This window comes from Neolamprologus multifasciatus, chromosome 19 (assembly GCF_963576455.1).
Source record: "Neolamprologus multifasciatus chromosome 19, fNeoMul1.2, whole genome shotgun sequence".
Lineage (NCBI taxonomy): Eukaryota > Metazoa > Chordata > Actinopteri > Cichliformes > Cichlidae > Neolamprologus > Neolamprologus multifasciatus.
In genome coordinates, this window is record NC_140457.1 from 15,580,134 (window position 1) to 15,596,447 (window position 16,314).

Below are 16,314 nucleotides of genomic sequence, written 5' to 3' on the forward strand. Positions count from 1 at the left end.
GATTGCAGCACAATAAATCCCTATCTCGAATGTCTTTTTTTAAAACAAAATTATAACTGAAGATTTAATTACATTAATTACTCAACACTCCACTAATGTTGTTTTTTTTCACCATTAATGTTGCGTTACAGTGCGTAATGAGGAAAACGCCTAATAATGTGACTGTTTCTGGATCCATAAATCATAATAGATACTATGAGATTTGTTTACAGGACCCCAAAAGCTTTGAAGCGTCTCATGGCTGTGGCTCAGCTGCAAATAAAGCTGCGTGAGGAGCTCCCAGTCACTGCATTCTCAACCTCAGTATTTTCAGCTTGATGCCCCGTGGCAGAAGAGGATGCCACGGCAGCAGCTTAGCCAGTGTGTTTATTCAGGATCCATTAGCAGCAGCATTTTTATGCTCTCAATAATTCAGCTGGTTACTCCCTCTTGGGTCGCACTGCCTGACAGGGAGTCAGTTCACTGGAGCTATGGAATGGGAAAGAAAAGTAAAGAACAATAGTGAGAGAAGAAAAGCAGAAAATAAAATAAGATGGAAAGAAGCAGGTGAAGAGAAAAATGGGGTAGACGGATGGATGATGAGTGATGGAGATCTTTGTAATCCTGAACATCTAATCACACCAGATTATAATTATTTGTTGTATATTTATGTAACAGCACATATCATGTTTTGTTTTAGGCTGCCTGATATAAATTTACTTTGGATTGCAGTCTTCTTTTGTTTGCTGTAGTATTTTGTGTGAAATTAAATACTGTGCTTTCCAAGCACAGTATTTAAGCATAGTTAACAAATGTCTTTTGTCTAATGGTGCAGTATTGGGTTATTTAGACTAGAATATCTGAAGTAGAAATTGAAACATGTTGGACAAGATGGAAAAATAAAGTGATTTTCATGAATTTTCCCTAGAACAGCTGAATTTCTTGCCCCTGAGTAAATAATCGAGTGCAAACCGTTCTTTCTTAAATGTTAATTTTTTTTAACAGAAGAAAAAAAAGACACTAGAGAAAAATCTGTTTTGTGCCTCTGACCGAGTCACCATCGACATTTCCTCAGGACTGAGGCACAATATTTCTGTAATGACACACTCTTTGTCAAATGAGTTGCAGCACGGCCTGTGATGTAACGATTGCAGGCCTGCACACCGTAGTGTTGACGCTAAAATGATGTTGGGCAGCCATAATGGACAGAGCCCAGCAGAAGTATATTTATCATTTATGGTTTGGCATGGTAGGCAAATACAGAATATGAAAATAGTGAACTTACTACAAATGTCTGTGTGTATGTGCAGGCATCTGAAATCCAGCTTAGGGTGAGACAGGGGAGTCTAACACATGAAAATAACTTGTGAGGTCTCTATAAGAGTGACTGGTACACGTAGATTTTTGCAACATCTCTGAATAGAGAAGTATGGTTGGAAAGATGAAAGATTTTCTGACACATTTGAGTAATTATTTTTCTGACAGCTAAAAAGGACTCTCTTTGCAGCCATATTCCAATCAGATTTTCACCTGACGTGGCAGCTTTGGTCTCTGTTTTCCACTCCCGCAGTCGCGCTTAATGCAAAACAGCAGCAAGAACAACTGCAATTAAATTACAGGTACGCTGTATCGACCGCTGCACAGGCAGAAAAGGGATTTCCCTTCCCTTTTGCAAAACCTATTCCCTAATTCTATTTTGGCTGCTACATGGTGAAATTACGTAGATGGCTGTTTTATTTAGAGTCGCACTAAATGTCCTTTCAGACTTGCACTTGAAAAATGTTCTCTATCAAGTGAATTTGCTTTGATTTGTTTTTTTTGCTGATTGTCCCAAAACATAATGGCTAAAACTGTGCTATCAGCACGGTCACTGATGGAATAGAATCGGACTCCAATTTGAGCCATCAGCTTGTGCCAGCCCATAGACAGAGTCACACTACAGCTCCTGCATTTATTGCTTAAGAGTTAATATGTGACATTGGCAGTCAATACACCGAATTCCATTAGCCTGTTGGCTCTGCAGCAGACCTACTTGTTTTGTTTACATTTTAATTTATTTTTTTAGCTCCTCATCTTTGGATGCACTTCGATAGAGCCACAATAGCTTCTTTGTACTTAAGTCTTTAGAGTCCAGGTGTTACTTTAGTTGCCTTGGAGTTTTTCCTCTGCAAATGGCTTTAGGAGGCTAAAAGGTGACTGTCATAGAAAAGGACTAAGGCAGTTATTTAGTGTTGTACATTTCTAAATTATATATAAAATCCAATTTCATTTGTGAACATTAATATTTGATTGTGGAAGAAGCACAGGCTGCCAGGCTGATTATACACCAGAAAAGCTGGTAGACATCGGGCTGCGCCTCGGTTAACTTGGCACCATTCAACCGCAAAAGGGCACACTGTGAGAATAGCAAAGTATACATGCAGGTATTACGGCTTCATGCTTTCAGTGCACAGATGCTGGTGCATGGAGAGAGAAAGCAGTGAATAATTTAGTCTACGTTAATTAGTTAATATTAATGGCTGGTTATTAGCAATGTTTACCTTAAGCTGAACAACTTAAGGGAAACAATGTCGAGTCAAAATATCTGCCTGGTTCTTTTCTCTCATTTTATATTTATAGCTCTAACTCTTTCAAGGTGTTTTTATGTTTTTGAATTTATACTTAATCACTGTAATGACCAACTGTTAACAATAGTTTAGTAACATTAGTTTAGTTGTTGTAGCTAATGGATAAAATACACCCTAAAAACAATATGTCCTATTGCTTAGAGCCTGTGGGGTCACTTGAGGCCTGGTTTGCAATACACTGACTGAAACCGAATACCTAATGGACATAAAGTGTTGCACAAAGTCACTTTGACTTTAAAATGAAATCAACATCCATATGGTATTGATGGCTGAGAGAATGATTTGTACTCCCTGCAATCTGAAAAGCCTTATTTGTAAAAGAGTTGTGTTGCAGGCTGTTTTTGGTCTGTTTTGAGCACCCTTAATGTGATTGGCATTGAGCAGAGGGTGCAGCTACACTTGCCGTATTACCCAGTAATTCATGTCTTTGTTTCTCTGTGATAGCTGGCTATGTCCTTTATCCACAAAGATTTAAAGGTGACCTGTTTAGTAATGTCATGTTCAATCTGTCATTTTTGATCTTGTTTATTGATAAGTTGAGGTTTTTTTTAACCACTGTCATCTACATTTTGGGGGTGGATATGTTGGTTTTCTGTGTTTATTCTGTAATCTGCCTCATTTTCATTTAATATGTAGTTATATATTTTCCCGTCAGCGCTTACTGTTCTTCTCCAGCGTTCCTTATCTTCTCTTGTCCTTCCATGTCCTTGCAGCTCTCTGCTGCACCTGTTTGGCCTACAGTCTGCACCTGTTTGACAGTCTAGCTACAGTAGCTAGACTAACAATAAAATCGTGGCGCCGCATGGCCAAAGATCCTTTTGAGTGTACCTGACTGTAAAGAGTGACTACTCGGATCATGAAATAAGTTTAAAAAGCCTACGCTAAATCACAATTTTTAGGACAACCAAAAAAGGGATCGTCAAAAATATCAGTGCTGTATTTTTTGTAACCTTTTAACATGTGGTGAGAATTGAGGCCTTAAGTTTTCTGAGAGGTGTGAAATGCAACAGGCTAACAGGTGCTGCACAGACGTTGGAAGTCGGGCAACATAACTGACTAGCAGCCTTTCCCCTTGATCCTGTTCTTAGATGGTGTTTATAGATGCAATCCCCATGCTATTTTTTCATGCTACGTGCTTTGCCAAAATCCATTGCCCTCCGGTACGTGGCTATTGCTGTGGCATTTGATGTTGGCCAGCGTGGACATTGTCTTCAAAGGCCTTCCCAATATTCCTGGTAGGTCTCCTCTTACCTCCCCCTCCAGCCTTCCTCCTGTTTGTCATGCTGTCACATTCTCTCAGAGGCACACAGTGACCTTGTTCTCAGGCAGTCATGCTGGTGTGAGATGTGTGGGTGTACGCATCCCCCCCCCCCCCCCCCACATGTTTGAATAAAATCCTTACCAAATCTGAATTTGTCCGAGCTTTGGTGGTCACATTTTGCACACATATGCGCACGAGCATGTGACCGACGAATCTTTTTTTGGTTCCAACTTGAGCAGGAGTCTGTCAGTGTAAATACTTTTATGTGTCAGCCATGTGTTTTCATACTGTGTACTGCATACAGTGGCAGCCCTTGTGGCCTTTCTGTCTTGTCCCCTCCAGAAAGTGCTGAGTCACGTTCCAGTCCCCATGTCCCCTAATAGGCCATAAGCAAACAGCCATGGAGAAATAATGGCCTGACTGCTGAAATCTAGCCCCCCAACAACCCTCCCACCCACACCCATGTGTGGAAAAGGGGAAAACGAGAGTGGAATATTGAACTTTCTTGTGTGTGTGCGTGTGTATGTGTCTGTGTGTTGTAAAGAGCAGTGCCATGGCAACAGCTCTCTGGAGTAGAAAGCAGGTGGGTGGCACTCAGCTCAAGCTCTTAGTACTGTGCGTGCGTGCGTGCGTGCGTGCGTGCGTGCGTGCGTGCTCCACCTCACTTTGAGGTGCTCGTTGAGTATATTGAAATCATGTCAGGTGGACCCCATGCAGAGCACTGCAATGCATTGTTTGTAATTAGACATCCTTGCAGCAGTTCACTCACTACTCAGAAATGAGCAGTGATCTGGAGTTGAGGTGGTTTGTATGGGCGGGAGTAAACGATACAGTATTTATGAACAACAGCAGGAGAGTATGCAGCTGACTGCTCGAGACTCTGACCTCCTTTGGAAAAACATTTCTGATTTTACAATGCAGTCAGATTCATTTTCACTTTACACGTTTTGTCTTCACGAACTGAAACATTTGAGCATTATTATCCCCTTTTCCCTTTTTGTTGCTATAATGTGGTGTCACACATCAAAATCTGAGGTTGTATCTTTTTCAGACAACCTAGACCTCAACTCCTCACCTCAAGGGGAAGTAGTCTGCTTTCAAACCACTGGCTTTCATGGTTGTACGCTGACATGCGATCCAACCTCAAAAGCTTTTTAGAGCGCTCTCAGTGTCTGCTCGCTAGATTTACTGTCAGACGGGCAACAAGAAGAGGGAAGAAAGTAGCTATGCTAAATTGAAAATTGATCCCATTTTTTTGCTGCAAATGTAGGATTTTTTTGTCTGTACATATATCCCATTTTACCTTTTTCACACGACTTGGGTATGACTGGGCTTTTCATGGAGGCAACTGAAAACATAAAGCTTCTCCAAACGTCAGCCTGCCAAATTTCAATTTTGAGCCTGCTTCCTATTAAACTGTGTTGAAAGGCTATCTAGCAGTGATGGCTGGTTTTGAATACAACCCATTTTTTCCTTTTAGGTGCTGCTATTGCTACAGTTTGGGACCCTGAGAGTGCTGTGCTGCTGCCTTTGTAGGAAGGAAAACGACTCCTTCATCGAACCTTTGTTGCCCTTACAGTGTATGTCAAAAAGTGTCAGAGGCAGATGCACACTCATGTACTTTCACATACTCTGAGCCCTAGCTATGTGTTATAATTTTATTCCAACAAGTGAAGTTGCTGCGGTTTAAAAAAAAAAAATCCCCATCCATCTCTCTCTGATCCATCCATCTTTCACTGATATTAATTGCTGCAGGGCTAGCTGTCATCTTTGTCTCTGCGAAGCGAGGGATCTATTAAAGAAGGGTGTCCTTTCAAAGTTAAAGCTAAATAGCTGACTAAAGGGCCGGCCCTGTCATCCCGCCTCTCTTCACAGGGCCCCGTCGTCCTCTGTGTATGCCTGCCTCTCGCCTCCACTTTCTCTGATATGCCGTGTTACTGCACTGGTACTCTAACACACCCACACTGTCACATTCACTCACCGTCTCTCTCGCTCTTCCTATTTCTCTGTCCAGGAGGAGCAGAACAGAGGGAAGCCAAACTGGGAACACCTAAATGAAGACCTTCATGTCCTCATCACAGTGGAAGACACACAGGCTAGAGCAGAGATCAAGATGAGGAGAGCAGTGGAGGAGGTCAAGAAGCTCCTTGTACCTGCAGTAAGTACATACTGTCCACAAGCGTATACGTACACATTTTGTACTCAGCCTCTTGCCGGTCGGATGGATGTATGGATGGATGCAATGGTAGCAGCTTGTGGTTTAATGAGAGATTTAATGTTCTCCATTTGAGTTTCCCAGAAGATGAAGGACTTATATTGACTCTAAATTTATGGTCCTATGAGAAGCTTTTGGTCAAAACAACAAGATTACCGACCTACATATGGCATATTACCTCTATCCCGCTGTTAGCATCCTGTTTACTTCCATATATAGTTGAGGAGAACAGGTTGGCTGTACCTCCAGCGGAGTGGAAAAACATAGCTAGCTGTACACACCTCCTGTGACTGCCACATTTCATCTCCGCTTCCCCTCTGCCAAGACTTCCTCTTACATAGTGCCACTGGTGATAGCTGCTGGTAGTGCTTTTGGCATGCAATGCATATTTTTGCTTTTAGCTGTAGTGACCAGGTGGGCAGGGCAGCTGAAGGCACAGGTTTACCACCAGGTGGCAATGCACAGGGTTGGAGGTCTGTGGAAATGGGGCCAACCAATATCAGCCCTACAAGGTTAAACAAAGTGTTACTTGCATTTGTAACCTTGTTAAGCCGCCGTCCTTCATGCATTCTATCGTGCTAATGCATAATTATTCCTACATGTGTGCTTCACATTTAGATTCTTTCGCCCGGGGAGGAACATACGCAACAAGGACAGCGTTTGTCCCAGTTGTAACTGTGTTACAATTACAAGCATGTAATGTTTGAGTGTCAGAGTTATGATGCATTCGATACCCCAAGAAAGTCAACATTTGTGGAAATGAGTTCAATAGTGGGAAAAAATTTGATCTGATCACATCAAAATAGGGGTTATAGGATTACGGGGATATTCAGATGCACACCAGTATGTTAATAAATTTATCAAAAAATAGCTGAATAAACTTCACTTCAGACTTATAAAATGGAAACCTGAATCCCAAGAGTTAAGTTGAAGTCACCTATTTAGCTCTAAAACCAACGTGTTTGAAACTTTATATAGAAATTCTCATGGGAAAGGCTCTCTGAATCCTGGTGTTGTATTAGGAAAAACAAGCGTAGACTATAAATTGCTATATTTTAATTCAAATGTTTACATGTGTCAGCTCAGGGTTATTAGTTATTTTATTGGGTTTGCCACACCAGGAAAGTAATTGTTAAAACAAATGGGGTTTACCTCTTTACCCCTTGAAGCTCCTTTCTGAGTGCTTTCTCTCATATTTCTGGTCTGCTTATAAAACAAAATGACTGGGTGTGCATCAGAAGTTAGTGAGGGTAATCTCCGCCTATGCAGCTATGCTTGAAAAGACCTGGAAACCATCCTAATGGTCGTCAAACCACATTTTTATTGATATATACTGAGGTGTCAAAACTCATCACGGGGGAGGGTGTACAATGTTGTTTTATAGTGTAAAGAGTTAAAACAAATCCTTGTCATTGCATCATTCAAGGGCCGTGAACGGCATCTTTTCGTTTAGACCAGTTTAGAGCTTCACGTCTGCCACAGGAAGCGGCATCATGCTGTCTTCTGTGATGTTTCTAACCTGTCTGTCAAAGCGGTATAAGGCCTTTTTGAGACAGTGTGGAAGGCGCTTTAATTCGTGCCATCTTGCCGGAGTATTTCTTGTCTGTATTCGGCTTACTTGTCATTTGTTTAGGCGCCGACTGTTTTGAATACTGAAGTGTTTCACAGCTCCTCGGGGAACTGATATGACTTCACTGATACCACACTTAATTGATTTTTTTTTTACCCTTATTGGTTGAATTTCCTTATTTTATTGTAGCAACAGTCAGTCAAAACTTAAAATGGATGCAGCGAGGGGAAAAAAAAATGTTGTTTGAAGTCAAAGAGGAAAAGAAACAGTAAGCTCGCCTGTGTTGCACGGATATACCATGCAGTATTTACCCTTTTAACATGTGTGCTGCCTAGCTGAGAAGCAATAGTGTCTAATGGATTCCTGTTTTAAGCCCAAGTTGTGTAGACAGATGTTTCGGTATATTGCTGGTGTTTCCACCCGTACTTGAAATGATCATTTTAAAGCCATTAAAACTAGCACTGCTATCCTTTTTTCTCTCAAATGAAGCCATGCTTTGCACCGTTTCCTCCTTTTCATCTTGACTCCTTTTTGTTAGAAGTTTCCAACAAAGTAGATTCATGAGTTTAACAACATTGTTTTTGCAAGACTCAACAGTCAGAAAAACACGCTGGCATCAATAAAAAGAAAAAAGTAACCCAGGGAACATCCTACTCTGATGGATTGGACAATTTGGAACCGGTTCTCATTTCCTGACTTTAGTTTGGGGACTTGTACAGAGGATATTGAAAGACTTTTATATGCACAGTTGAAGATGAAGGCCATATGTGGAAGCTGCATTATTATAAGTAGAATGAGTCACTGGCACACGTGTCAACACGACACAGCAACACCTTTTAAGATAATGGCAGCTGCTCAATGTTAAAACTAATCCAAATCAAGTGCCATGAAAAAAACTTTATCACTTTCCTATAAATCTCTGTGCATTTTGCACCCTTACAAGTACATTAAACACAGTCTGTTAATTTGGTACCTGAACCACTGAGTGGGGTAAAGAGGTGCTCTTTTATTTCTCAAACACAAGAAAGCTTCTTGCTCTTTTGAGACACTAATGAAATCTCTTTGCTCATAAAGTTTCTCTCTTAATTTGAATAAGAGTTTTATGGATGTAATTAATGACCAGATGCAGTTCGCCAAAGGCTATTTTTCCTTCAGGCAAAGCATCTTTGTTCATTTAACCATAATGAAAAGTTATTTCCATTAGTTAGACATTAGATAGATAGTGTTTTTTCTGAACCTATCAAATTTGCATATAAATGTTCTGATTTCTCAGGATCCATGTGTCCTGTTTTTTCTTTGGAATATAATAAAATAAGGGAAGCACATTTTCCTCACATTCATATCTATTAAAAATGCTAAAGCTTGTTCGGCTAAGACATATTTTTAGTTAATACTCTACTTTATATTGACGCAAGAAATAAACCAAGTTTGACTTTGTTATAGATTTTACTTACCACAGAGGACTCTGACTGGCCCCTGGGTTCAATACAATTGTCTGATGTTCCTAAATACTGGGGTAGTGCATTATCTACCCAATAATTCTTAAGGGCTCTGCATTTCTTTCTTTTCTTTTCTTCTGTTATTTCCTGCATCTGAATGCATACGTGTCGTGAGTATGTGTGGGACTGGGTGGCTGTAATGCCCTTTATCATGCTAAACTAAATTGGATTAAAGTATGGACACGCTGAGTATGCACAGTTCTAATGAAGGGCATCTCCTCTACGTTTGGAAGCGTAAAATCGCCTTTATTACATCGCACAGGACACAAAATGAGGTCATGCTTTTTATTCCCTTCCAAGGAAAAGGCTTTACTTGTCATTGACGAGGTCCCTGCTGCAGAAAGGAAGCAAAGAGGGGAGGATGCGGGATAACCAAAGGTTCTTCAAATCTGGCCTTAAATTGAAGTTAAAGGCTTTATAAAAATAATAATAATTTTGCTCTTAAATAATCTCACAATTGACTGAATTGGGATTAAAAGCCAGGATGTCTGGCAGTGAAAACCCTCTCCTCCCACTTGCTTAGCCAACTAAACTCAGTCACGCTCATACTATTTATTTTTTTAGTAAGAAAATAGTTTGTAGAAGCTTGTTTAACAGTAATGATTTAGTTTAATTATTCAAAATGAAACTTTTTTCCCTAGGCTAAATAAGTGCATTTAACAGAAACAATATGAGCTTATTTCTCATGTAATTTTCTTTTTTTAAGGGCTTAAAAAGCATGCCTTGTAAAATCATTTGGCTCATTTGTGGGTTTGTATGATGTATTTACATTTTATCTGTCATTTAGCCAGTGGCTGCTGCATTGCTCATGGTAGTTCTTCATCTTTGACCCGTGTGTTGCTCTTTCACTCCTTAGTCCTGTGAACTCTTCAACTCTAAATGAACTGGGAGCAGGGGAACGACGGCAAGTTGAGAGGCAGAAGGAAGGGAGGCGGGGGAGATTGGTGGAAGAGCTTGATTGAGCTACTCTTTCAAGTGTGGATTTACTTCACTGATCCTACGCTAGTGTGCACACACACATGCGCTTGCACAGAAAAATGCGTCCACGTGCGTGCGTTCGCATACACACCGACGAAAATGCTGCTCTCATCTCTTGAGTCCTTCGTTAAGGCCTCAAACAGAGCAAGCAGCAGAACCCCAATGCACTTTCAGTAACCTCAGCTTGCACAGTTGTATGCATAAACCCTGACTGGCTCATTGCACTTCTCCCCACTATCCTTAGAAGGGCAGGAGAGCAAAGATTATCAGCCTATAGGAAGGCATTATCCTGTGATTGACAGAATATCATGGCTAATTAAAAGAGAGGCAAAAAATCCCCCCCAAAACCCTGATTTTGTGTATGCCAAGATTATGTAGAATGATGTTGTCATCACAAATAAGAATTGGCTTGCAGCTGACTTGTGTAAACAGACATACGCTTAGGTCCAAATCCATCTGAATTACTTCCACATGTTATTAATGATCTACTGCTTACTTGTACTCACAACCTCAAACAAAGCATCGATGGAAAACATTTTTTCTGGTGTGTAATGAAGTCTTGGCTTGGCAGCTGCACACACAGTAGGTGCCACAAGCAATTTCTTTATAATCCTCATTAAACGCAATAACATGACCTCTGTATGAAACATTTAGGCACGCTGCACCTTTGGCCACACCCCTTCTTAATCAGGCCGGTGTAGGTACTTTATCTTTCTTAGGAGCAAGTGCCTGCTGTGATATCACTGATTGACATGTGGCCTGACTGTTTCACTGCAAGCTGTGTGGCAGACGTCTCCAAATTATTTAGTAGAGATTTACTTTTTAAGAGCCCTGAAAGGCACTATATAAATGCAATCCATTATTATTATTAATTGGCAATAACTATGTTAGCCAAGAGATGCATCGTGTAACATTCTGTGTATGAGAGTGTGCAGGAGGAAGGAAAAGGGAGCAGCAGTTTTGCCTTTTTTAAAACTCTGCATAGAGCTCACAGATTTCTGATACAGGAACTGGACGAGCTGTCTTAATGTTTTTGTTCCAGACATAAATGTGGGGTAGCTGTAATTCAGCAGGTAATGCAGGCCGTTCGATCACTTTGCAGTATCACAGCTTCATTTATGGCAACGTGATCTGTGTTTATGGCTCATCTCACCAGAGATGCTAATTCATATTATAGATATAGCAAAGCAAGAAAAACAAAAATTGGGCTTACCTTCATTTTTAGTAGAGGAGGGAGTTGATATGTCCTGCAATGCACAGTGAATCCTTTCGTGAACCTCCAGTCTACACACGATTGAATAATATGTTTCCTTGTTCGACTTCTGATTGGCTCTTTGGAGACCGGGTGAGACAGCCTGCATCTGTGCTGTTATGGATTTCTCCAATAATCTACTATTTCAGATTCTTTGAGAGCTATATTTCTGCCTTATAGTGCGTCTGCTCAATCCCCAAAAAAACACTTGGCACTTCACTCTTTCTAACAAAGCAAAATGTTCTGCTGTGTAGTGATAATTGAGCTGCTTACAAAGTTTATACTATTTAGAAAAAGTGAGTCAATTCTGTTTTAAATTTCAGGCATTTTTATGACCGTATCTGGTCTACAGGCTCTCATGTCAGCAGGGTCTACATCTGATTCTGTGCAGTGACAGTAAAGCACTTACTGTAAGGTACCCATAGTATATTAATAGAGGTAGCCGGCTAGCTTTGATTCCTTTGACATTCTTACACACATACACATTGAACATCCAAAAAGCAGGCAGGGTTGTGTTTGAAAGGAGAACAGCAAGCAGAGAAAGAAAGAGCTGGTTGGTGCAGGGGCACGTTGGCCCACGGGAGCCGAGTGCATGCCTCTCTGAATGAAACTGTCATCGCAGAGAACAAAGTGAGCATGGTAGCTGCCTGAGCAGCCCATGGCCTTGAGCACTACTCTCCATTTGTGGGATGGTGGAAACCCAGTCCTGACTCAGACTTACTGCTCCCTCTTGTGCTACATCTCTCTTACTTTCCACTCCATCCTACTGTTGTTGTTGTTTTTTTTACTTTAGAAGTTCTAGTACACATAATGCAAAATAAGACATTGTTTTCAGTCCACTTTTCTCTCTTCAATTTTATAAATGCCTGAACAGCAAGCAGCAAAGTGAGAGCCCAGCTGGTTGTCATTTGGAGTCCCTTCATGCCAACACTAGGGTTCTTTCCCCCCCCCAAATCCACTCCACCCCTTTTTTCTTGTTCCTGTCTCTTGCTCTCCTGAGTCTCCTGTCACTCTTCTCTCTTTTCTGTTCTCTCCTGTGGGCCACCTTTGAGAAAGAACATACAGTAGAGGGTGTTTTTGTGAAAGGCAGACAGATGGACCTTAATGGATGCCAAGCTTGGCTATCTGTGGGGTGTTGGGTCTGTACTCACCAGTATGCATCCGGCTTGGCAGAGTGTACAATGGCAGCACCATCAGAACCACTCAGTCTGGAAAGGCACAGAGAGAAGACGGTGCAGAACAAGCGGAGGTAGATTTGCTCAGTAAAAGTGTGTTCTAGGCAGCAGTGTGCTGATTTTTGCAATCAATAAACACCTTTTTCTTCCTTTTTCTCTTTCTGGTTCTCACTCTTTCCTCTTTCTCTGTCAGCAGTGTATGACAAATGAGCACAAAACACCATCTGGCTGTGTCCATCCATGTGTGCCTCCCCAATTAATGATGTTTATTCTTTGTTGGGGCTACCTATCACAACCATCCTCTTTTTATTTACTCTTAATCTGCTCCCCTGCCTCACATTCTCAGCCATGCATGATATCGGCTATACCCATGAATAGAAGCTCACATTTCTTCATAATGTGTTTTGGTGATGCATGCATTCAACTGTGCTCAATGAACATGACTTCTAAAGAAAATACTCTGCAACAGGTGCTTTGTAGTTGTTTAAAAGTATAACTTCATGGTAGAGTTGGGCAGATTGATCCAAATATTGATGGTATTGATACCAATGTTGGTGTTGGTATTGATCAGATAGGATGGATATGTTTTTTAAGTTTAATATTTAGCCAACTAAATTTGCATTGCATAAATTTGCACCTTAATGTGTTGTTATTGGTGTTTGCAATACTGGCTCTGTATTTATGTGCAGTATCGCAAATCACTGGTTCATCATTTCTTCATATACTTTTACCTTTGTCTTCTTTAAGCTAGCTGAAAGGTCTGCAGTACAGCTATGGAATGAAAGGGCATCAGACTCACACATCGCATGACGTCATGTCAGTTGTCGTTCCATCTTCGGTTTGTCTGCATTTAAATGCGGTGAATGACAAAAGTAGCTATTATCTCACTATGCCAGGTAGCTCAAGTAGGCTTGCAGATGTTGCTTTCGGGTTGTGGGTATATGGTTTTAGTCAATCTGGCAGCCCTTCCTTCCCTGTAGGCTGTTATTACCTTCATCAGTCTAATGAAAGAGCTGGCTAGGATCATATTAACCTCATGATCCCCACCTCCCAGGACACCACAGCTACAACTGGCTGGACTGCAATATTCCGTGCACCCATTATATAGATATATGTGTGTGGGTATGGGTGGGTGAGTGAATGGTGTGCAGGTCCCACCTGCACGTCAATGACGCTTCTCCCACATGAATGTTAATCATCTTTTTAATTGGCTTCCTTGACATGGTGACCTCTGCTAGAGACTGCAAGGCTGCATCACTGTGCTCCTGCTTCAGTGCAATTATGCTGTTTTCTTGGTTTGGCTGTGTGTATGCATGTGTGTGTCTGCGTGTGTGTGAAGTGGTAGAGAATGTGGCCTCGAGGCACTGTGACCTCTGACTTCTAACCATCCTCTTGTCTTCCACTTTCATCATCATCCATCTTCAGCGCTCACACTCTTTACTCATTTATCCAACCTTTTCTGTGCCCTTGCTAATACATTTGAGACAAGTACCACACAGACTCGTATTGAAACCTTGTAACCAGGAGAGCAGTGAAGAGCAAACACTAAAATAGTGATGTATAAAGCAGCTCTGATTAATGGTCTAGATGTGATAAGTGGGTAATTGAAATGGACCACTTGAACTGTTACCACAGGAAACAGATGTGGATTTTCTGACACTTATGCCAATAATGATTACTAGTGCATGTCATTTAATGGGCTACTTTTTAAGAAGTGACCGTGATCGGCCATGTCAGGTTGAAGCGCTCTTTAATCAAGCATGCAGACTGACATTTATATATCACCCTCCTCAAAGACTTTCCTTTTTACTTTTTGGATTGGCTGTATAAATCGCAAACTTATCCCCAACACCCATTCTTCAGTAATACTTTACACACCAAATCAACAATAAAACACAGCCATCCTCTGGTTGGTGTTAACTTACAACATTTGAAAGCGGGCTCAGACAAGACCTTCGCTAACATTCCAGTACAGCAAGGAAAGCTGGGTATAAAATAAATGACCACACATCTGGAATCTCTGAGCCATTTGTTTTACCCAAACCTTCCTTCTGTGCCTTTCTAAGAGAGAAGAGAAGGAAATATTTCTGTGTTTATTACTTCTGAAATGTGCAGAAAGGGAAGCCATCAATCACCATGAAAGGCCAGCATTGTTGGCATATAAATCTGTTTGCGTACATTTTAATTTCTTTTCTTCTTCCTCTTGTTTTTTTCTGAGAAAAAGGTTTCCACTTCTCACCTGTAATTGTGCTGGTCTTGCTGCGCGTACGCTTGATTTTGTAACACTGCTATTTATTGTGTGTGTTCACACTTGCACAGTTACATCAATTCATGATTTATAGCGAAAGACATTTCAAACAAAGTTCTCTTCTGTAGAAGTGATTGAAAGCACAAAGGCTATTCACTACTTTCTTCTATTCCTTTATCTGCTACTTGTTTGGACCCAATTTTGATCATCTAGTTACACACATTCCTCCATTTTCCTATCGCTCTACTATATGTGGTAATCGGTGAGCTTCTGTGTTGTGTGCCAGGTCCCTCCTCTCAGCTCAAATGCTGACCGGAGGGACTCAGTCTGGTCTTTCCCCTTAGGGATCCTCCCCTGCCATCTCTCCCCTCCACATCTCCATCTGCCCATCCCTCGTCATCTCCAGCTCTACCACTCTCCTGGGCGGCAGACAGGTGGTTCTGACCCTAAAGAAACTGTAATCCCGTAGGGAGCAACCTGTCTAATCTTGGCTACCTTCCCTGGCCTTGTCCTTTTCTTCTTTAATTTACTGGCCGTAAAGCTCAAAGGCAGGCAGGCAGACTTCTTCAACCGATTTGAGTTGAACTAAAATTGGCCATTTTTCCCCTATATGTAGATTAAAATACAGGGAAAAACAGGGAACACTTCAAATAAGATGTGATGAAATAAAGCTGCAGGGCATTTAACTAAAAGGTAATTAATAACACATATAAAAATGAGTGAAAATATAGAATAGTATAACATCACATCATATAGCCAGGCAGCTCACTTATATTGCGTTTTGGTGATCCCGTCTTACATAACAAAGCACATAGACAAGTACAGATAAGGTTGAGAACACGTTAGAGTAACCTTACATAGTCTTGGACTAGTTAATGGTTACATAAATCTGCTGAACAGCTCTGTTCTCATGCTGTGCTCCAACTTTATCCTCACCGATGTACTGAGACTTACCACTGATAGAAAAGACGAGGGCCTGGCAGGCTTCAGCCTCAAAGCCTAGTTTCATGTTGGACACGAATATTCAGTAGAACTTTGGTTGTACACATAGATATTTGGTTTACAATTTTTTTTTCATTAGAATATTATTTGATTGTTGAACTTTAACTTTATCTCAAGATTTAGCAATTTGGCCTACTCCTCACTTCTCCACCCACATAAGCTTTTCTTATACATTCAATTTTAATGGCACCTTACGGATAGTTTATGCTATGAATTTACTGTTGAAAAATACTATAGTTAGTCTGTCAGCGTATTGACCACAAACAGAACATTTTTGCAAAGAGTGAAGTAGCCTGGAATTAAACTGGGACCATATTTTTAAACAGTCTTAGTCTAGTTTGACTGTCAGCTGTCCCCACATCCAGAAAGAAGTTGTCAAACGGTTTTGATAAAATTCCTTGCATGTGTGCACCTACCTAGATGTGCACTTGTAGTAAGCTGCTTGCACGCACTTAGTGACATATGAACAAGGAATAATGGTTTTGTTGCTTTGTATTCCACTTTCCCC

At 41.0% G+C, this 16,314-nt stretch overlaps 1 protein-coding gene across 5 annotated transcripts in view; it reads left to right on the plus strand.

Moving 5' to 3' along the window:
* The window catches only part of qkia (QKI, KH domain containing, RNA binding a), an 82,336-nt gene that overhangs the window by 46,205 nt on the left and 19,817 nt on the right, over positions 1-16,314 (plus strand). For all 5 annotated transcript variants that reach the window (XM_085144048.1, XM_085144049.1, XM_085144051.1 and 2 more), the window contains exon 4: positions 5,882-6,025. In XM_085144048.1, the coding sequence (XP_085000174.1) occupies positions 5,882-6,025 (144 nt within the window). The remainder of the gene's footprint in view (positions 1-5,881; positions 6,026-16,314) is intronic.